At 35.3% G+C, this 22,716-nt stretch overlaps 4 protein-coding genes across 6 annotated transcripts; 2 read left to right on the top strand and 2 right to left on the bottom strand.

Annotated features, from left to right (window-relative positions):
* Positions 1-7,039: 7,039 nt before the first annotated feature.
* LOC128676018 (acyl-CoA Delta(11) desaturase-like) lies at positions 7,040-10,763 on the top strand. Of its 3 annotated transcripts, none has more exons than XM_053755907.1 (5): positions 7,040-7,877; positions 8,220-8,350; positions 8,794-8,999; positions 9,978-10,160; positions 10,414-10,763. In XM_053755907.1, the coding sequence occupies exons 1-5, from the start codon at positions 7,694-7,696 to the stop codon at positions 10,688-10,690; spliced, it is 981 nt and encodes a 326-aa protein (XP_053611882.1). In that variant the 5' UTR covers positions 7,040-7,693; the 3' UTR covers positions 10,691-10,763. The 3 variants fall into 3 exon arrangements, with proteins under 3 accessions (XP_053611882.1, XP_053611884.1, XP_053611885.1); XM_053755909.2 differs by lacking the exon at positions 7,040-7,877 and adding an exon at positions 7,920-8,112; XM_053755910.2 differs by lacking the exon at positions 7,040-7,877 and adding an exon at positions 7,920-8,105.
* Positions 10,764-12,653: 1,890 nt separating this feature from the next.
* Positions 12,654-13,562, top strand: LOC128676021 (uncharacterized). Its single transcript, XM_053755913.1, has one exon. The coding sequence runs from the start codon at positions 12,821-12,823 to the stop codon at positions 13,499-13,501; it is 681 nt and encodes a 226-aa protein (XP_053611888.1). The 5' UTR covers positions 12,654-12,820; the 3' UTR covers positions 13,502-13,562.
* Positions 13,563-14,060: 498 nt separating this feature from the next.
* LOC128676022 (uncharacterized) lies at positions 14,061-14,941 on the bottom strand. Its single transcript, XM_053755914.2, has one exon. The coding sequence runs from the start codon at positions 14,785-14,787 to the stop codon at positions 14,107-14,109; it is 681 nt and encodes a 226-aa protein (XP_053611889.1). The 5' UTR covers positions 14,788-14,941; the 3' UTR covers positions 14,061-14,106.
* Positions 14,942-15,939: 998 nt separating this feature from the next.
* On the bottom strand, positions 15,940-21,298 carry Mfap1 (Microfibril-associated protein 1). The gene is made up of 10 exons (XM_053755896.2): positions 21,051-21,298; positions 20,648-20,841; positions 20,256-20,467; positions 19,537-19,649; positions 18,967-19,148; positions 18,454-18,578; positions 17,844-17,987; positions 17,506-17,602; positions 16,918-17,061; positions 15,940-16,343 (listed from the first exon to the last, which is right to left on the bottom strand). Exons 1-10 carry the CDS (start codon positions 21,127-21,129, stop codon positions 16,302-16,304), a joined length of 1,332 nt encoding a protein of 443 aa, XP_053611871.1. The 5' UTR covers positions 21,130-21,298; the 3' UTR covers positions 15,940-16,301.
* Between the last annotated feature and the right edge of the window lie 1,418 nt (positions 21,299-22,716).

A 22,716-nucleotide genomic window follows, 5' to 3' on the forward strand; every position in this document is an offset into this window, starting at 1 on the left:
TCCAAAGAGTCCAATAGAAAGACCGTAAATCTCTTTGCAATGCAAAGATGAGCTGCCATTCAACTCGGTATTAATATTCATTCCTTCCATTATTCCATGACGGGGCTATTAAAATCTCGAGGCGAAATTTTCCCCTGTCTTATTAAAGATATGTCCAGAATAAATTTGATTAATTTCTGCTTAGGTGCTAACTGCTAATTTATTCATCTGCGATAAATGGAATTACATGATTGAAACGACGGTTTGATTGAATGAGATAATTATTAAGCACTAGCGCCCCATCCTGGCTTTGCTCACGTACAACCGCAATAAATTAAACACCTAAACATTCCTCAGGAAACTAACACTATCTATTGATGAAAACCAAACAGACCGACGGACAGGGATGTTTCTGTACTTCTTTTTAAAATATGTAAGGATTTGATAATATATTTTTTAGCGGGCCTCATTACGTTGAACATGATAATTATTACCTACCTTTCCATATTATACGTTAATATGGATATAATTTTGAAAATTATCTATATCCTTTTTAAAACTATTTTTACTTTTGGAAACTCGACTATTGGATACTAATATATTTTTGAATTTTGCACTAGTTTGACTATCAAATATTTTTGTTTTCGTATTTTCACGTCGTTTAGGAATAAATGATACATAAGTATCCATATTAACAATAGAACTAATATTAGCATTTTAATACCTAAAAAAATATATAAGTAACGATGAATCAAAAAAAGAAGTATTTTGTACTTCATTCTTTGATTCATTCGACATAAAGGTAATACGGAGAACCGACAAAAATTTTCCAGTTCATGTGACTGTAACAAACATTTAAATTGTAAGTAAATTAGAAGCAAAATTCTTCCTGACCTTGTACCCTACTTTGTAATCTATTGTTTGGAACCAACTCGTGTCCCCGAGGTGACTTTGGGGGACTCGATTACACGGGCCCAAATGGGAATATGAAATACTTGATTACCGGAATAGGCTTATCGAGTGGTTTCTAAGGTTAATTGACGCTGCAATCCCTGAAGATTTGATCTCAGATTTTGAAGAACGGCTGGGTCAAACTTGTTAGCGTGACAAGAGGAAGGCTCATACTAAAATATTGATTAATTCCTCTAATAGCAGAAGTTCTTTGACCAGCAGTAGCTAATTCATGCCGGCGATAGATTACTGATTTATTTACTCTTTTAGTTTGTACATGGCGGCTTTGCATTTTCGATCGTTCGTCGGAAGGTACGCAGCATAAATAAGAGAAATATGGTACAGCTATGCTATAGTAGTCTGAAAATTAATACAGATAAATAAACTTTATAACTAAAGTGAGAAATATTTAATTGGAGAGTCGGTTCTACATTACGATGTAGACTTCTTCATAACGGAATCCGAAACATCTGACCGATATAACATAAGTGAGCGTTCCCTTCAAAAATGTGAGTGATTTAGAAATTCAACCTCATAGCCACACTAGTTCCTCATAAAATTAGAGTACTGTCGTAAATTGATATCTATACTTTGTGAGCAAAGTACCCTAACCTAATGTACTCGAGGATGCCTTCTAACTTTATCTTTTGAGGAACAAGAGACGATAAAATACCTATCATTTTTCGTATCTTATCCTAAACTCGACAATATTGCTATGGCATGTGCGAGCTACTTGTTGGTATCTTTATAGGGTTTTCACCAAAGGTTTTTACTTCATTGAAAGGAATTGACATATAGCTCGATAGAAAATTCTGTCTAAAACACATCTCTGGCTAAAACAAACCTAAATTTCTTTTGATTCTTAGTTTGTAGTAACTCCCTAGCGCTATCCGGATCCGCACAAAGCATGGGCCTTTACTTGACTTACTTTTTATTTTCTAATTCGCACGAAGCTTTCGAAAATGTTGATTATCTGCACGCATTATCATCTTTGACGATATCAAGCCAGCACCTGTTTGTTATCTTTCTCCTTCTTGATTAGAATCTATGACAAACGTGAATACAAAGAAATAGGTCGCTAATTTACCAGACGTATGACGATATTTTTCTGATGGAACATCAAAAGTATACACTTTAGGTAATTACTCAAGAATCCAGACAGCCAAGTGTTACAAGTTACAAAGGCGCAGCTCTGTGAAAGTTCACAGATACCTTTGTTCAGCCGCGGAACTTGCGCAAACACTGGCGCCAAGCCAAACGGCAAACTCTTGCACGTAAGCACTTCTAACCAGAATTACTTTTAGCTTCTTACTTTCCTGGTGACGTTTAAAGTTTATATAACGACTTCACGTGTGAGAAATTCCAAGTGGTGTTCATTTCAACCACGCACAACTTTCTGTGTGATTGGACTTTTTTTATCATTAACTTTACCGGTTGTACTTTCAACGATAATCACGCCAAAAATGTCCTTTCTGCATCTTGGTAGACTAGTAAAAAAAGTCTCAACCGCCTTTTACATGTTTTTCTAATAAAGTTAAATAAATAAACAACCTTCCTTTGCAGTCAGGTAAAAAGTAAATACATAACGTAAATACAAAAGCTGATAATATGAGTTATTTTAGGTATACATAGTGCCTTAATTAGTAATTTCCAAATGTAAGTAATTGTTATTATTTATTCTGTTTATTGAATTCAATTAATGTCATGATTGTTTACAAATCGTTTCCAGATTATCCTTAACTGAATAAATTCAGGTTTATTTGGTTTCATCGGATAGGGCTCCCAAGGGATTATTTATGATAATCGAGTTTTGTATCCAATTTCCTTTCTATTAGAAACAACTTTCATGAATTATGACTGGAGGAAACTAATTGTAGTAATTTGTTAAATGTCATTCAATTGAATCTATGTTCATTTTATAAAAAGGTAAAGGTACGGTCAAAATCGTGTCACGTGACCCTGTATAGACCTCTACAATGGCGGTAATAGATACATAAAACGAGTTTGGGTCGATTGTTATGCTGTTGACTGTACTATTGAAATACCTGGACATTTGTCACGGTAAAATGCAAATTTTAGATGATATTACTTCAAGGAGGCTTTTCAAAAGATGACATTTATCGTCCATAAATTTCACTTTTGAGGATTGAATATTTAAATTATTAATAACTTTCAATTCTTGATGTCTCTAAAGCACGTCCATACCCAATTGGGAGTTTCAAAAAGTAAATTCCAATTTTATACTTGGAATAATACTTGCTGTTGTAAATTCATAATTAAGAAATCTTTTCTGGATTTCAATGAAATTTTGTATACGGCGAGTAATTGCTACGGGCAGATAACCTGAAATATATATAGGGAACTTTTTAACCCGCAATTTTTACATAAGACAATGACAAAAATATCACAAAAAAAACTGTTAATTTTGAAACTTAAACATACTGTTGTCTCATTGGACCCGTAACAGCTGATTAAGTTCCCACGGGAGAAGAAAGAGCAACCCAAACAACCCCCTGGGCGCAGCTAATATTTTATATTTATTCTATCTATACAATGTAAGCTAACATACCTATGTCTGTAGGGTTACCATATTTCAGAATTTATTAGATCTCCGTATTGTACGGAGATAAACTCTTTTCAAGATTCCGGACGGTTTTCGCAAATCTGAGGAAATCTTAGAATTTTCAAAACATTAACATAAAATACCTACAGTTTATTTCAAAGTGCTTTAAAACTCATAATAAATATTATTTTTAAATCTTGAAGTAGGTGTATGATTGGAAGAAAATTTTGATATCCTCAAGATTTTTCATTCACTTTCGAAATGTTTTCATTTCATATCCTACATACAATAACTCCAAGTCTACTGGGCTTTGCCTGATTATGCCCCGAAGGTAGGCTGCAGGCTACAGTGCACTAGATAGTCTATTACTTCATTCACTCGACTGTGCCATTCTACATAATGAACCGTGAGCCTAAATCAGCGGGGAGGTTTTGGACTACGATATACAGAGAGATATAAGATATACAAAATACCCAACGCCTAAAATAACATTTCAAAAAAGGGCTTTTCGAATTCATTACACAGAGGACGCGAGTGACGACTACTTTTTAGAACTAAGAAGTAAGAAGAGAGTTTTTAAATTTGAGAATATTAACTTACTTCGCATAGGATCTACCTAGGGTACCGTATCTTAACACGTATGTATCCTGTATCTATATATTTTTTACCAATTTATTTAGTTAAAATTTGAAAGTGGGAAAAGGAAAGCCAAGAAGGGCATTATTAGATGAAATAAAAGAGAAAACAGAGGTCGTGTCGTATAGGGAGGTGAAATCGATGCCTGAGGACAGAATAAGATGGAAAATGCTCCACCGACAAGAAGAAAGTTCTTAAATTAAGTGATTGATTGAAAGTAGGTGATAATTGCAAGGATCTTATATGAAGGGAAATAATCTCTGGTACTCCATGGGAATTAGGCGTGATAATATGTTTGTTATTTTAGTTGAGTACCTGTGTGTACCTACGTCTCTAATGAGAAATGTAAATTATATAGTTTAAGATGAGAATCTTCACATGTTTGCGGTTCCTTTCAAAGCTGTGACGCCCAGATACGAAGCCAGAGGTCAGCAAAACATTTTTTTTTTAATTGAAGGCAACTAATGTCTGTCCTCTTTGGGAATGCTTTTGTTACCTGTCCGCTACCAAGGCTATGTGTCTATTAGTAGCCACATTTACCGGAAGGAAGAAGTGCTCCTAAAAGCGGTTAAAATCATAACAAATTATGCACTAAAACCGTCCTCGGGAATCACACTATCTACGAGTATTGGTGAAAATCATACAAAAATCCGTCTGGTAGTTTTTGATACAGACAGACGCAACAAGGGGACTTCGACGATAACGAGGAAAATTCAAATCAATTTTCGGAAAGCCAGCAGTGATATCGTAATTGACTTTTGATATAAATTGGCTAACCTCGAAAATGATTCGCCCGCTCGCAACACTGGAAATTAAAATCGAGTTACAGCCCGTTTGATAGATCAGGGTTGCGTCGTCCGCGGTCAAATGGACAAATGTCCAAATCTCTGGACATGCATCAGAGCTGACAAGTGACCCAATGCGTTTGGCGGCCAATAGACGGGCTTTCTGTGCGGCCACATGCAAAGATGTGTTCATATCGCACATATTGTCCTATAATGGGGTAAGAAGAAGTAAACTCGTTAATTTTCATTAATGTATACAAGTTTAAATTTCAAAATTGTTAACACCCTAAAAGCCCATGAATGAACATGTGTAGAAACAGTCATCTTCTCTTAGAAAATCCGAACAAAATACCTAAGTACGTTAGTCTCACAATTTTTCTCTCTTCAATAGCTATATTGAAGAGAGAAAAATTGTGAGAGAAAAATAAAACATTTAAAGTTGTTTAAAAATGTATTCGAATTACTCAGCACATGTCTCAAACGGAACGCGGCAAAAACCCGCCATCCACACTAACTCAATTATTCCTTTTTTTTAAGTTTACTAGTATCTTGTGTAGTTGGACTCTTGTTAGTTAATCGGCGATTTTAAAATCGATTGTTGTTATCTTGTCTTGTAAGAAAAAACGTATATTTTCCTGTGCTGAATCTTCTGAATTCCAATATGATATACGTATATCCTCCTCCAAATTAATAGTTTTATGAAATTTGAAGGACTTTGGCCGCGGGAATTTGAAACATACATGATTCGTTCGAAACGTAGGCACGTTTGAACGGGGTCATTAACTATATGCATATCAAATTTCATCAAAATCGGTCCAGCGATTTAGTTGTGAAAGTCGAACAGAAAGACAGATAGACATTTTCAATATTAATATGGATTTATTTACCATTGAGCATTATAATAACTTGAATAAATTCATGACTTTGTTTTTTATAGTCCTTATCGCTTCTTTAATCCTTAAAGTATCTTAATATAGTTAGTGTAGGTACTGTAACATTTTTACAGTACTACTTTTAACAAATTAATACGGGAAGCGAAAATTTTGATCCTTTGACTTTGTTTATGCTATAAATACTTTATGATTGTCTCTTCCAGCGTTTAATATTTAAAAGGAGAAAGCAAACTCATTACGTAAGGGAGACGAACCAAAGTTAGGGTTGGGACATCGTGCGATGCAGGCTAATTATAATTAGAATTTCGTGTTGAATATATAACTACATAAATCGAACCCTTCTTTATGGAGGTTTTTATTCGATGTGTTGTTATTCGACTTCAAATGTGATAAAAACAACGTATGTACGTGCATTGATCAAACAATTTACATGCTTTAATCATATTTCAAAGAATCATTATACTTTTTAGTGAAGGGTCAAGCTACTATCTAATAATATTGAAAGAAAACGAAGTATTCCAGAAAAAAAACCTGTTATTTCGGGTCTGTTTCCTCTTTTTTATTACAGAAAATGACCGTACCCAGTCGGTTTCATGCACAACCGACAATCAAATAGAGTGCACGGTTCCGTATGTTGTTTACATTTATCCTGTTAGGTATACTGAACACTATTTGCACGCTTCTTCGCTTGTCACAATGAGATTAGGCAAATAGTAATAAGTAATCATAATACTGGACCCCAAATAAAAATTCTGAGCTTATAGTACTGACAACGCGCTACGGCACTAAAGGTCGGTGCAGACCTATTGCAACCCGTAATTACGCATAACGCATACGTAGCGGTGCACGTACGATAAAGGCACGTTACCCATTCGTTTTATGCTTTAGATTTTTTCGATTTTCAACGTTAGTATCCTGAAATAAAACAATTCACCCCAATTTCCGGGGTTAATTAAGTCCGGTAATTTAATTAATGGCAGCCCTAGTTATAAAACAAAATTGCCCTACCACAAGGCAGGTAAAGCGACCAACTCAATCTGTTTTATTTGGTGCTAGACTGAATAGTCAAACTGAATAATTTGAGTAAACATTAGTTGAAATTATATAGCAACAAAATACATATATTATTATTCCTCCATTGTTATATATTATTATTTTATATATATTTATTCCTCCATTGAATATTACGAAACATTTTAATAACAGTGATAAATCTCTCATAAAAACGGATTATAAAATTTCATGGCACAAAAGTAAAATTATTATCGTTTTTATTACAATGCAAACATTACACCTTTATTATGAGATCCTGAATACTTACATCACAGCGTAAGAAAGAAAAACTTTATTCGGCAAAAATACACATAATATTTACATAGTTTGAGTTCGTACAATCTTACTTCTATATATTTAATTGCAAATTCGAAAATTTGGGTTTATGAGTATAGAAAATGCATATCAAAAGAACTGCACATCGTTAACCAACGAAAAAAACACTTACTCAAAAGTGTTTAATCCACTAACATTTCCTAGGAAAAGTCAAATACGACGCAAAATAAATACGAAGACATTCTTTTGAATTTTTAATTCTTGATATCATAATAATCTGGAAAGTTATATTTTTATTATGAAGATATTTATCATTTATTTATTATTATTTAGTTATTTGGATGTTGTCACCAAATCCACGTATTTGAAGACAAAGATGAAATACAGGCCGCAAGCTCCTGGTCTATAAAGTTATAATAATACAGTAAGGTCTACAAATAAAATGAAATTACAAAACATTGAATTAAAATCATGTTGATATTCTTTGTATAAAAAACCATGTCAAACTAGTGTGAGCATTTCTCCAATGCACACTATTCTTTTACTTCATAGCAGAAATGGAATTTGAGAAAATAAAACGGGCAAGGTTTCCTGAACTCTTGAAGTCCTTTAAGAAAAGTTTAAGTTATAAAAACGATATAAATTGGCCTTCGTTTATTGTAATAACGCTGTACCATGTATTCGGATTTTATTGGTGTTATTATTACGCGTTTCCTGTTAAATGGCAAACTGTGGTCTTTGGTAAGTGATTAACGAGTGTTTAATTTAACACATATAGCTAGAAATCATTAAAATTATTAACTTGTGTTATATTATATTGAGTTTCAAGTATACTACGTGTATACTAGTCGGACTGACTTGATACCGATGAAGCCAGCGAAGTGGCTCGGTTTCTACAAGGATATATTTAGTAGTTGGCGTAGTACAAAACTGTAAAAACTGCATTAAAGTCCATCCAGTTGTTTTTGCGTAATACGTAATCTTTCTTTTGCTTCTTTTACAGCCTCTTGGATACAATTCTGTCACTATTTATTCCATGGAATAATATATTTATCTTTAGGTACTTATATGTATTTTTTTCAGCTGCAATAATGTTTATTGTGAGTGGTTTTGGAATAACTGGCGGTGCACATAGGCTATGGACGCACAGAGCTTACAAAGCGAAGCTTCCGTTGAAGCTTTTGCTAATGATGTGTTTCGCCAGTGCTGGCCAAGTAAGTACTTTTCTTTTATTTTTCTTTTGTTAGATCCAAGGTTTTACTAAATGATTTCTTGACACCTTTTTACCTCGTTTATTTTAACACTTATATGTACTAAGGTACCAACCTAGTTATTTAATTCAGTACCTAATGCAGGCAACGTCTAAAACCATTACCTTCAATATATTATTAAATCAAATACAATAAAGTTGAACTTGTTGAAATACACAATATTCAAGTAATTGATTGAAAAAAGTTGCAAAGAGTATGTACTTAGGCAGGCGCTGTCATTGTATATTCTAATCCTGTTATAAAAAAGATAAAGTCATGGATTTAGTAATTCCATTGTTCAATTAGTTTCGACGGTTGACTGGCCAACGTCTAACAATATATAAGTAGTATATTTATAGAAGCATATACCAATACCATAGGTACCTATAGGGTTATTTGCACTTCAGAATTCCATAAAGCAATGGGTGCGAGACCACCGCACCCACCACAAGTGCAGCGACACTGATGCAGACCCACATAACTCCAAACGCGGCTTCTTCTTCTCACACATCGGCTGGCTCGTCACGAAGAAGAACAATCAAGTCTTGCAAGCTGGGAAGAAAATCGATATGAGCGACATCGAAAATGACCAGCTTTTGCAAATTTTCAACAAGTGAGCAAAAAAAAAAGAAGGTTGCGGGTCGAAACTGGTTTCGGAAAGCACAAGACCGAGAAAGATGGAGTTCATTAAGAAAGGCCTTTCCCAGTAGTGGGAAAAAGATAATGATGATGATGAGTAAAGTAATGCTGACAGAATTTTCAATCAAGTAGGTACTGCACCTAGTACCTACTAATTCCATGGTACATATAAAGGTCATGGTCCATGACTGTTCTGTTGTCTTGTCCAAACTATTTCACTTCCAGCTCCATAGAAGACCAAAACAATTATTATGGCTACTTACTAGTCAAATTAAACATATTTTTTCTGCTATTTCGACTCGAAATAAGAAGAACCTTGAATACTACTTTTCTGATCTAGACACAACACATCAAAATTATTTACTTATTTTTATTTACATCAACATTCACATTATGGAACTAAGTAGGTAACTATTTTAAATTCTTTGCAGACGTTTTGCGTCCATGCTCTCGTATTTTTTGAAATTCTTTCCTCAAAATTTTCCAGCTGAGTTTTTTATCGATATTTCACTATGCATCTTCTTGAATGAATCTAAAACACCAGATATATATTCGTTCACTCTTAGTCAAAGGTTTGTTGTGATCTGAGGGCACGGCAGTGCCCCCGCAAGTCGAGCAAAAAAAAAGGCACGGCCGTACCATCATTTTCTCGAAGCAACTCAGGCAATTTCGAAACCCCAATAACTTCGTTGTGGATAAAACAGTAAGCCTGCATTTTCAGTAACTAACTATGACTACAAAAAGAGGTGAGATGCCATCAAAAACATGCTGTAAAAAAACCCAAGTCTCGCAGCTCAGTTTTTCTACCGTAAAAAGTTGTGAGATCCATGTTACCAAGTCGATTAATTTATTTAGTCCCTACTTAAGGGACCTTCTGTCTTAAGTTATCAATATTAAAAATCTCTTATGTTTTAAATAAAAAGATCGACTTTGTTGTGATTATTTATTCCAGATACTTCAACTACTTCAAACTGGTATTCTGCTACATCGTGCCGCTCACAGTCGTGATCTGGTTGTATGGAGAGAACTGGCGCTGCGCCGTCGCCTGGCATTGCATTAAGTTTCTCTTCGTATTGCACTGTGAACTCACTGCCAACAGTCTTGCACATGCCTATGGATACAGACCTTACAATAAGTAAGTCGCTAACTCTAAATTATTAATGTGAAAGTGTGTGTTGTTTGTCCTTCTGGACGTGAAGTCCAAATGGATTATGGATTTTTGTTAGGATCTTTTGTTAAGGTTTTTTAAAGTATCAGCGAGGTCTATCATACATACTTCTAACATTAAATATTCTGTGAAATCCTGTTGTTTTTGAATCGCATAGTACCTAGGTAGAAATATTTAGAAAAAATCCACATGAAAAATATAATATTAATAACATTTACAGGAATATTATAGCAACAGAGAATCGCTTCGTGGCTACATGTACTTTCGGTGAAGGCTGGCACAATTATCACCACGCGTTTCCTTTCGATTATAAGGCAGCAGAGCACTTCGACTTCTTCAACTGGAGCACCAGATTCATTCAGTTCTTCCAAAAGATTGGTTGGGCTTACGACCTGAGGCAGGCCACTCCAGAAATGATTAATTCCATTGCAAATAGGTTGGGTGATGGAACTCCTGTACATTTTCCGATAGGCGAAAACTTGAAGAAATTGGAATGATTAGTTAACTTTAATTTTATTTTATTATAAAAAAGGTATTCAATGATTAATAAAAACCGAATTTGAACGTTGAGATTTTATCTTAAATTTAAACCCCACCACTATTTTTAATTAGGTAAGTACTAGTGATAATTACGGAATGAAAAGCAAAGTAGCCTTGTCATTAACTTACATATTCTAAGTCTTCAATATTGCTAATACCTGTAATTGTATTGCTATTTGTATATTGTATAATATTATTTTGAATTATCATTGTCTTATATAACATCATTCTACAGTGACATCCTCGCCGGTCCGGTAATGCCTTCTCTACATATAATACTCTCACAGATATACGTCTTCAATGAAAGTTCTTATATCTGTATTTTCTCTATAATAGTAGGAGGAAAAAAGTTTATGACGAATCTATGGACAATCTTTTGGCTACTTCACTTTTTAATTATTTGTTGTCAACGTTCGTGTTGACACTACTCTTATTTTTATATTTTCATTATTTTTTTATATACATATACAAGCATTTTTCAAACTTTTTGATAAACATTTTATTTGGATTTTTTATTATTTGATAACTGAATCGTATTTTACCAGAACTTAGTTATTACAACAAACCAAATGTCGCGTGATAAAATGGACCCCGAGCTGATAAGGTTTATGACCGCCCACCAAGAAAAGTATATTCGTGACCGGCTAAAATGGAACAATACACATGCCGAAACAATAAAAAAAGCTACGACGCTGCATAGGAAAGAAAAGGGTCACACTCCATACGATGTGTCCAAAGCTACCATGTTAGCGGAAATGCCAGCCATTGGCCGGGACCACGTGATCGAGAGCACCAATCGACGTCGTATTCCCATTCGTGACGGTACACAGATTGCTGGAGTGGCTCAATTAAGAAAGGGCCATTCAATAGTAGACTTAAATCTTGGAGATCCTAAAGAGGATCTTAGGCTCACTCGCCCAGATACTGATACTAGTTTAGACCCACTCATGCGAGTGATGGATCCATCGCAGAGAGATATACTTTACAAAAACCTACCAAACTTCGGTAAAGTCGCATATCTAAAAAGTAGGTCTCGAATGATACCAGAAGACAAATATTACTTTCCAGAATGTTCTTCATGGGAATATGGGTGGAGAATGAAGGATAGCCAGAACTCAAAAAATCGCCCGTCTTATGGTCGCGATTGGCGTTACGTGCGGGACTCCATTAGCCGCACGGGTGCTCAGCCTGATCCCGCGTATTATACCGAACCTGATATTAATACCTTTTTAAAATGTTCCAGATAGTTTTCTTATATTTTTTACAACTTTTGATTTTACCTTTTGTATTTTTTACATGTTTTTTATTTTTTATTATTACATACCTACATAATTTTTAAATATGTGTACCTATGGATTACTGCGATTTTCTTTAATATACATGTACATACAAATAATATTATACCTAAGTGTGAATGTCTGTCCATCACACCAGCCAAACCGCTGGGCCGATTTTGATGAAATTTTGAATAGCTACGAGTAGGTAAGTAAGTAGTAATGACCCAAGATCAAACATAGGCTACCGTCAGCAACAGCTAGTATTTTATAAATACTGTTCGTAGTTTAACTTAATCACCTTCCCATAATCTGCTCAACTTATATGGAAATCACCGAAATATTTTTCTTGAAAACATATTTCCATTATTACCTATTTGTGTGAGTGCTTCAACCTGAAATTGCTGTTGAGTATTCAGACCTCTTGGAGAAAACTCAGTAGTAACCTATATCCTATTTATATAATCTTACTGAGCGCGTAATCGGCAGAATTATTTCATCTCAGGAATAGAAACAACTGATTGGCTCCTCTTCTTTAGAAAGAAACCATATGTTACCCCATCTATATGTTACATAATCGCAGTGATTATATATTCTCTTTGGTAATAATCTCTAATACTCAAAAGTAATTCCACCGTAAAAAAAATCAATTGACGTTTTTGGTTACTAATGGAATTTTGATTAATTTGTTTGAGATACATATTTAATAGATTTATCAATATTTTTTAACAAGTATACTCCCGTGTTTACTGTTTAATTAAAGAAACAATTCAAAATAAATATATTTCTAATACATCATTGAAATAAAACAAAATGCCACTAATAGATATAACTAACCCTGACATAATAAAATTTCTGATCGAGAGCTACGACAAGACCGCTCGACTTCGTATGAAATGGAACAACTTGTACGGTGACAGACTCCGTGAGGCTGCCACGCTGAACAGGCCGGACACGGGCCGCACTACATATGACGTGTTCAAGGTTACTATGATTGGTGGCATGCCGGCGACTACCAGAGATCATATCTCGTCAGGCTACAACAGAAAACGTGTACCCATCCGAGACGGCACATTCATCCCTGGAGTGGCGAACTTACAGAAAGGTCACTCTATAGTGGATGTGGGTCTCGGTGATCCCAAAGAAGATCCCAGGCTGGCTCGGCCTGATACTGACACTACTGAGGACCCTCTCATGAGAGTAATTGATCCAAAGGAGACAGAAATAATCTACAAAGATAAACCAGTGTTCGGACGGCTCGTTTATCTGAAGCATAGGTTTAAAAAGGCGCCGGAAGATAAGTATTACTTTAAAGAATGTTCCGGCTGGGACTACGGGTGGCGGCTAAAGGACAGCTTCTTCTCGCGAGGCAGGGCGCAGTACGGCCGCGTGTGGAGACTCAACCGCGACAACAAGAGCCGCTCCGGCCCGCAACCAGATCCATCACACTACAATAGTCCTGATATACCATCCGTAAACAAATGCCCTTTGTAATTTTGATGTATTTATTTTTGTTAAGTTTATTTTAATATTTCTATTATTTAAGTATACATTATGTCGTGTTTTAATTTTACCCTTTTTAATGTAGGTACGTGTGCGTCTCATTGTTTAAAAGCAATGCATTTGTTTCTTTAACATTGATGAAATTCTGTAAAGGGGCATATACCTAGGTAGGTAATCTATGAAATATTTATATATATATCAGAAGGGGTGCTTTGCCTAAAGTTCCGATATCAAAACATACTTAGGTATCCATCCATTAGTCAAACCGAAAGAAGTAATCCGTGGAATATTAAAAAATCATGTTGTGCTCTCCGGCGGATACAAATATAGAATTCAATGTCATCCCGAACCGTTCACCCATTAGATTTTCCCACAAGTGGGTCGACGGGTAATACACGATTACCCCACTACGCTGACCCATCCACCCAGTCACAAACAGTAGGTACCTACATAGGCCAACAACTCTGTCAAAACAATGAATGTGACACGTCCATTAGTGTTTCAGTTTCGAGATCGTTATCAAAAAGTTTAAAAACAAGGTAAGAGCGTTCTTAAAAATATATTAAAGAAAACTTAACAAAAAAATTACATCTAAATTAATCAGTGCACTTGTTTGCGGACGGTGTATCAGCACTGTTGTAGTGAGCAGGGTCGGGCTGCGGGCCAGAGCGGCTCTTGTTGTCGCGGTTGAGTCTCCACACGCGGCCGTGCTTCGCTTTGCCTTTCGAGAAGAAGCTGTCCTTCAGCCGCCACCCGTAGTCCCAGCCGGAACATTCTTTAAAATAATACTTATCTTCTGGTGCCTTTTTAGACCTTCGCTTTAAATAAACGAGTCGACCGTAGAAGGGTTTGTCTTTGTAGATTATTTTCGTGTCCTCGGGATCAACTATTCGCATAATAGGGTCCGCTCTAGTGTCAGTATCCGGCCGAGCCAACCTAGGATCTTCTTTGGGATCACCGAGACCCACATCCACTATAGAGTGACCTTTTTGCAAATGCGCCACTCCAGGGATGAATGTGCCGTCCCGCATGGGGACACGTTTTCTGTTGTAGCCTGACGAGATATGATCTCTGGTAATCGCCGGCATGCCACCAATCATAGTAACCTTGAACACGTCATATGTAGTGCGGCCCGTGTCCGGCCTGTTCAGCGTGGCAGCCTCGCGGAGTCTGTCACCGTACAAGTTGTTCCATTTCATACGAAGTCGAGCGGTTTTGTCGTAGCTCTCGACCAGAAATTTTATTATAGCCGGATTTGTAATATCTATTAACGGCATTTTATTTTATTTGTACAACCGTATTATTGAAAGAAATTATATTTAAACGCAATGTCCTTACAATTCAACGCACTTATGTATGTACTTATTTCAAAAACTTTAATAAGATGTAGGTATACAAGTCAATCAAAATTCCATTTATGATCTGTCAGTGGGTTGAGGCTTTTTATTTCAGCTTTATACACAGAACTAATAAGTTTTATTATCAAAACAACTGAAAGCAAGTAGGCGAAAAGCTTTCTGGGGCAAAGTTAAAAAAAGTAAATCTAGGGTTGTCATAATAACTATCCATTAAATAATGCTGCTATCACAGATATAAGAACATTAATTACATTTGTAATGTTCTTAATATATCTGTGGCTACTATGCACCAGAGATATTTTACTTTCTATTATCTATGCTATGCACATACACATGTGAGGTCTTTGTTGATCTATGAAACTAGATACCTAAATGTTTTTGTTCACCTCGCATAATTCAAGACAAGAGAAGACAGTTCTATCCAAGTTAGACCAAGATGAATGCTGCGACGACGCGCTCGTAAAGCACAAAAGTTCTAACGATAGAAGTTCTTAAATCCGGGCCTTAGACAACGGTATGAATCTAGACTTAAACGTATTTGGCTCAATTACCTATTTTACAGCACGTAAGTCTACTAAAGCAAAATTACAAATCGTCAATGTATTAATATATAATAAAAATTTTAAAGATGTGACAAAAAACACATAGGCCACAAAGTCGGCAACGCGCGTGTGACACCCCTGGTGTTGCAAGCTACGGTGACCACTTCCCATTTGGTGACCCGCATGCCTTAATTGTATAATAACAGCCAACTTAACGTCTACTCTTATATAGCGTGTAAGTTAAGAATGTGTTCCTGGCTGGTCCACCAACAGCAACAGCCAAAACTTTTTGTGACCGTAAGGAAAAAATCATTCGGTGAGTCACAGGATCTGACCACAATCGCGTTAATAACTTCAGCTGCATCGCAAGATGATCGCAAGTGAACCTTACATTCTGGCGTTTTTATTCGATTCTAGTATAATAGGTTTCTTATACAAAATTTGTTTTGAATGACAATGTCTATTTACCAGCAAAAATTACTACCGCGATTGGGGCCTGATGAAATTGGGCATTAAACAAAAATCAAGATGAATATTCCATTATTTATTTTGACTTGGGTTATTTTCGTAGAAGTGAAAATAACGCAACGATTTTACAATTTTATTTAACTACAAAACCTTATCTATATATACAGCAGGTATTATCTTAACAAAATTACACAACAACTTGGTACTTTGAGGATTGTTATTTAGTATATAAGAAAGATCCTTTCTATGTATACAAAAAGTCAATTCTTCATTAAAAGTACCAGATTTATTCTGAACTTATTTTATTTAATAAGTTCAGAGTTTATAAATTGAGATTTGGTATATAAAATTCGTTTCTATATACGAAATATCAATTCCAAATAGATATTAAATAAATTCCACACATCAGTCTTGAGTTGATGATCAGGCGCTATGCTTCCTCTTGGCAGTGGGTCTGTCAAACACCTAAAATAAAGAAAAAAAAATGGCGTTAAGGCCTTATTAACCGCTTTGTATAGAGAATTGTAATACTTTCTAATATTTTATTTTATTTTCATTATATACTATGATAGTAGTTTTGACCAGTAGTTGGGCATAACCATAGCTCCGGAAGGCTCCCAACGTGTACATTTAATAATACAAGAAACAGATGTGCGTATTAGAAATACATGAGAAGAAAGGAGACAGAGCGCTGACATCTTTTGTCTCTCATCATGTACCCGGCGCAATCTGCCACTGAGATTATGCCGGGTGGGTTGTTTGCAAATTTTCTACTGCTCATTTGGTTACACTCAAAAGATTGCACTAGTGATACGCCTATTGTACTACTTTCTAGATTATGTTTTTCAAAATTGTTTGTTGTGTTTTGTTTTTTGGTGCAATATGCCTTGTGAAGTATATATAAATTACTCAGTCTTTGGCTGCGACAGATATAGCTGGAAGAAGGAATTACTAGCAATGTGTGTGATTTGCTTGGCTCCGTTGTGTCGACTATATAGTTTTCTTGCTGGAAGAAGCAATACATAACAAAACTTGTCACCTGCTTCATGCCGCCGCGGAAGTTGGCGAGGCGCGCGGCGGCGCCCTCGTTGCTCCAGGCGGAGTCGAACTCCGTGGTGTCCTGGTCCACCAGGTGCGTGTACTTCGTGCGCCCGGAACGACCGAACTTCTTCACTTGCATAACCTGCACAACAATCGTTTATTTGTACAAATTGTAAGTACAAAAAAATATTTTACATTTTAATATAGATATATACTAGCGACCCAGTAGGTAAAGCCATAATAAATTATACAGTTTTAAATATCTAATCATACACGGAGACAGACAGCAGTAAGCGAGTTAGTTAGTTTTATACTTTGTATTGAGTATTGATGATAATATTTAACTAATATCATGCGAAAAACTGCCCTTAAAAACTTTTATATACTTAAAAATTTTTAAAAACTTTTTTTTTTTAGTAAGCCTTTATTATACCACCACAAAATGTATGGGGAGGCGTGAAAGAGAAAAAAATGCAAAGAAGAGTGATCTACTTTTCTTACTTCAACCTAAAATAATTGCAGCTAAATAACAAGTTTCTAAGTAAAAATTACAATAAAATAAAACTTTAAAGCAAGCTAAACGCACCTTTGGCAGCACAGTCTTATCGAAGTGATCGTCCAGAGTCGCGCCAGAGAAATCCTGTTTGAACACGTCCTCCTCTTTGTCCAAATAGAAAGCACCTCTGAAAGCAAAATATATTGTGCAGCAATTAAAAAATTTAAATTCGGTGTATATACTTTTCTTTTTTTTTTCTTGACTACGGTCAACACTACTCTGTAATAGTTTTGTAGAAGCATAGTTAATTATTATTTCCTTATGTTAGTTATCATTGAAGTTTTGTTATCAGAAATCTTTATTTATTAAATATATTGATGTAAATTAAAGTAAGCCTCCTTAAACAAACAAAATATAACCACTCTCACCTGTGGTAGTATTTCTGTAAGAACTTGTATTTTCCTTTGACCGCCTTGTTCGTTACCATTTTAGGATTCAGTCTCTGTTCGACGCGTCGCTCCTCTTCGGTCATGTTGCGCATGCGTTCAATAGCCAGCAATTCTTTCTCCATTCTATAAATGACACATTATTTTTTAAATTGTATTTGATAACTAGCTGCGTCGCATGGCTTAGCTCCGGTGAGAAATTCGAGATAAGATGCATGTGCTATTCCAGGTCATATTCTACCCATGTACCAAATTGCATCAAAATCCATGCAGTAGATTTTCCACGATTGAGGAATAAACATTCTTCCACACGTAAAAACTTTCGTATTAGTGATATAGTGGGATTAGTCTACAAAATCCGTATTTTTATGGGGGCCAACGGCCTCACATGTTTTTCGAAGCATGAATGAACTCGAGATAATAAATTTTTGGTCAACTATTCAATGACCATTGACCAACCATTGTGAAAGTAGCTTACCTCAGACAGAGTGCGCGAACCACTGACCTATTGAGCACCTTATACCTAATATATTACAATATATACACAATCAATATAGTAGCTACCCGTAACAATGAGATAGCAATAACTTACGCCTCTCTCTCCTCCTTATCGCGCTTGATGCGTTTCATTTCACGCAACTTCCACGCGTCATACTCGAGCTCGTCATTTTCGTCGTCAGTGCATACGTCATTAATATTTCCTTCTTTTTGTTCTGCCTGTAACAAATTCACGTGTAATTTATACTCGAATATGCAGCATAGAGTGCATGCAGCAGCATGAGTAGTGAAAAAATATTTTTTATTCGAAATATCTCACTTCACTTTTCTTTTGATATTATGGCTTCATCTTTAGCCAAACAAAAATTTGCCAATGAAAAAACAGCTCTTTTTTTAAAATAGACTTGACATAGACAATAGTTAATAGAAGTAAAAAATGTTTCATTGTTGTTTATAAAATTAATTTAAATGAAGTTATCAATTAATATCACTCTAGGCCTTACAATATCGCCTGATATAGACACATAACTTGCAAAAAGCTGTTTGTCTATGTCTATAATTTAATTCAATATATAAATAAACTTCTATTTGAAAATCATAAATATACCTGTGTGTTCCTCTGTTCAGCACGAATAGTTTCCTCCACCAGTTTCAGTGCCTCCCGCCGCCGCTCGTCTTTTTCCTTGCGTGCTTCACTCTCTTCTTTCTTCTGCTGTTTCATTTTGCGCTCTCTCTCTGCTACCGTCATCCGCTCGGATGCTCTTACGAATACTGGCTTCACTCTTGGACCTGCCAATAAAAATTTCCAGGTCCTACCAATGCTATTCACATTAAAAGTTTTAATCTGTGTCGAGGTTGAGACACTATGTTATTCGTCTACAAACATTTCGTCGACAGAATGTCTCCTCTATTCTGTCGGCGAGTCGTTCGTAGATGAAGGGTTCTGTCGTTCAAACGCCCGATGTCGAAACATTCTGTCCACGAAACGTTCGTAAACGAAGCATTTGTCTCGGAGAACCGTTTCAGACTCATGAGTCATGAGTGATGAATAACATGTTATTATCATTATTATTTTATTTGTTAACTGGTCCAGCTATACCTTTTTCCAATGATCAAAGTTATTGATTTGAGACTCAAAATGGAATACTAAAAAGCACAAGAAATGTTCAGATTTTACCAGTATCTTCTTCACTGTCTGTGTACTCCATGTCTGAGGAGCCGCTCTCCTCTTTGACACCATCCATCATCTCTTCATCATCATCACGGCCAAGCACTTCTTTTTCAGCCTCCCTATAAACAATGTTAAATAAAAATGTTTCCTATTCATTTCAATCAATAAATATCGTAACATTTTTAGATTTATATATTTCATTCAAACAGAGATATTTGACATTAACTTTGTCAAGACAAGAACAGAAATTTCATTTTTTTCCACTGCTAGGTAAAGGCCACCCCTTCTTTTTTCCACAAATCTCTGTTAAGGGTAACCTGTTGCCACCCATACAGGATCCCATCAATATCTTCCCAAATTTACATTAATCATTCAAATCGAGACTTTGCTGTACTTAGGTACTTGTTTTATAGATGTGATAACAATCAAACTTCTATTGTTTCTTTTTAGCAAAAGGGTTAAGAACAAGAAGGACGAAAGCGTATTTTAATTAATTTTTTTCTTATAAAAAAAAACATTTACACATTGTGTCAGGTATACAATGTGTAAATGTATTTTTTTTTATCATTTCTAAAAACAAAACTACTAAATTGAAAATATATTTCAATTCACTGTTAGAGCATAGAGTTCCATAAAGGGTAAGTAGAATGTTGTTCACTGTTCAGACCAGTTCTTATTCCAATGACATCATTGCATAAGACTGTACATCTATTTAAATGCCTTACCTAGCAGCAAGTTTAGCTTTGAGAGCTTGCCGCCTCCTTTCAATTTCTTCATCATCCAATTCGTCCTCACTATCAGAACTGTCTTTGGCCTCATCAGCACTTGACTCGGACTCGGGCTCAGGTTCAGCATCAATAATCTCGGGTTTATGTTCAGCTCGACGTGGTGGTGATTTCGCAGCCATCCGGAGACGTTTGAGACGGGGATCATCCACCTGTATATAGAGAATAAAATTTAGGAGCATTTCTATGTCATTTCTAGTCAAACAATACATCTTTAAGTGAAAATCAAATCATTTCATTGTCACATCCTTGATATTGAACAGAATACAGTTCATCATCGAGGATGAGACAAGAACAAACATATTTTGGACAAAATTTATACATAAGTTCACCTCTGTTTCAGTATCACTGTGTTGCTCATCTTTCTGGGTGATCACTTGTGGCAATATTTGTCTCCGTTCCGGCCGCTGCTGTTCTATAAAGTCTTCAGTGTCTGATTCTTCTGATGAAGAAACTCCTTGTGCATAGTCTGGCTTCTTTCCAGATATATATCTTTGCACTTTCACCTTTTGCATAGATAGTTCACCTGTGAAAAAAGTTGTGAGGTTATTAATTGATTTTAAAAAATCTAACACTTGTCCAAACTTAATAACACATAAAGGATTTAACATGTAGGTATTGTACACTGCAATACGTTTTGTATTGAACACCAATACATGGTGTACTATATATCCAAGTACTTTTCTAAGCTGTGTAATTAAAACCATTTTGCGTTTGCAATATTCAATTACCTACCTTTCTCATTGCGAATTGGTACAGCGCCCGCTGTACTCTGTATACCAGTGGGCTGTGCAGGCAACTGATTGTTCATCATCTTGAAATTATTGATGTTAGATCTTATCAAAATATGTTTCAGTCTGTCGTGGTTATTTATAAAAGCGAAAAATACCACAGTTTCTTGAAATGTCTTGTGTTTTATAAAATGCAAGTTGAATGCAATGCAATGAAAGCAAACCAAATTTGTTTGCTTGCTTGTGCTTATAGGTAACTAATCAATGTTTAATTGTCAAAAATAAACACAGAAGTTGACAGTGACATTATATTTTTTTACACACCACCACTTCAACGCGGCCGCACATGTGAAGTTTATTATTCCGTGGCCGCACACATGTTTTTGAATCCATTCCGGATTGCTTTGATTGGATATGTGTGCGGCTGCGTCAAAAAAGTATGTTAGTTCGGTTGTGTTGCTTGCGATGGTGTGATGCACCCACACTTTTCACAACGCTTCATTCAAACAGTCACGTTCGTTGTCTTTAGCAGGAAAGAGATAGCAATAATTTCGTTGTAAGTGTAGCGCGTGTGGGCGTAGCATCGTTTGTTGTAAACAAAACGCATTTGTTCTCACTAGTTCGATTCAGTAGTTCGATCGTCGAACTAGTGAGAATTTTTTTTCTCATTTGTTCGACCGTCGAACTAGTGAGAATGTTTGTTCTCACTAGTTCGATCCGTTAACTTATTATTATTATTAATCGAGAAACAAGAACATTAAGTACCGATATAATAGATATTGGTCACAAATACATACATTGTATAGGTAATTATAAAATGAAAATCTTTTAGGTATATTTTGTAGGTATAATTATTATTTAAGTATTATTATAATATAGTAAACGTCAAAATCACAATGTTGCATAATTAGATTATTTATTGTAAACATAATATTTAGGAACAACTATAGGTATTGTCTTTGGCCAAATACGTAGATGAAAAATATTTTTCTGTCTTGCTTATCTCAACAAGCTTAATCAGAAACTAAAAAGAAACTAAAAAAAATTTCTAAAAAGTGCCCAACACCAATTTCTCCGCATATTAATTGCATTTGCTTATCTCAACAAGCTTAATCAGAAACTAAAAAGAAACTAAAAAAATGACAAAAATGCTTCAAAATTACAAATGTACAAAATTAGGTATAGGTATAGACATAACATTCATAAACATAACTTTGATAAAATATACATGATTAAATATATTTTTCTCTGTCTTACTTATCTCAATAAGCAGAGAGCGAAAAAACTTTGAATTTGTGTATTCCACCAAAGGATATATGTATATTGAACATTATATTAGGTACATTGGTTACGAAATCAAAAAAATAATGTAATAATCAAATACTCAATTATTTTGTCACATTGAGTCTCAATGTAACTATAATTATCGCATCTTTTCTAAAAAGTGCCCAACACCAATTTCTCCGCATATTAATTGCATTTGAGCATCAATAATGTAATCGTCATTGAATAAATCAGTTTTTCTCCTTTTACAACGTTTGTTTGATGTTGAAGGTCTCTGAAGAATGTCATTTTGATATGAAGACAATAAGGAATCGTCCCGTAAAATATGTAATATTTGCAATAGGTTTACATGCCCTTTCGTTACAAGGTTATTTATTTTATGGTGC

Source organism: Plodia interpunctella, chromosome 15, assembly GCF_027563975.2.
Source record: "Plodia interpunctella isolate USDA-ARS_2022_Savannah chromosome 15, ilPloInte3.2, whole genome shotgun sequence".
NCBI classification, from domain to species: domain Eukaryota; kingdom Metazoa; phylum Arthropoda; class Insecta; order Lepidoptera; family Pyralidae; genus Plodia; species Plodia interpunctella.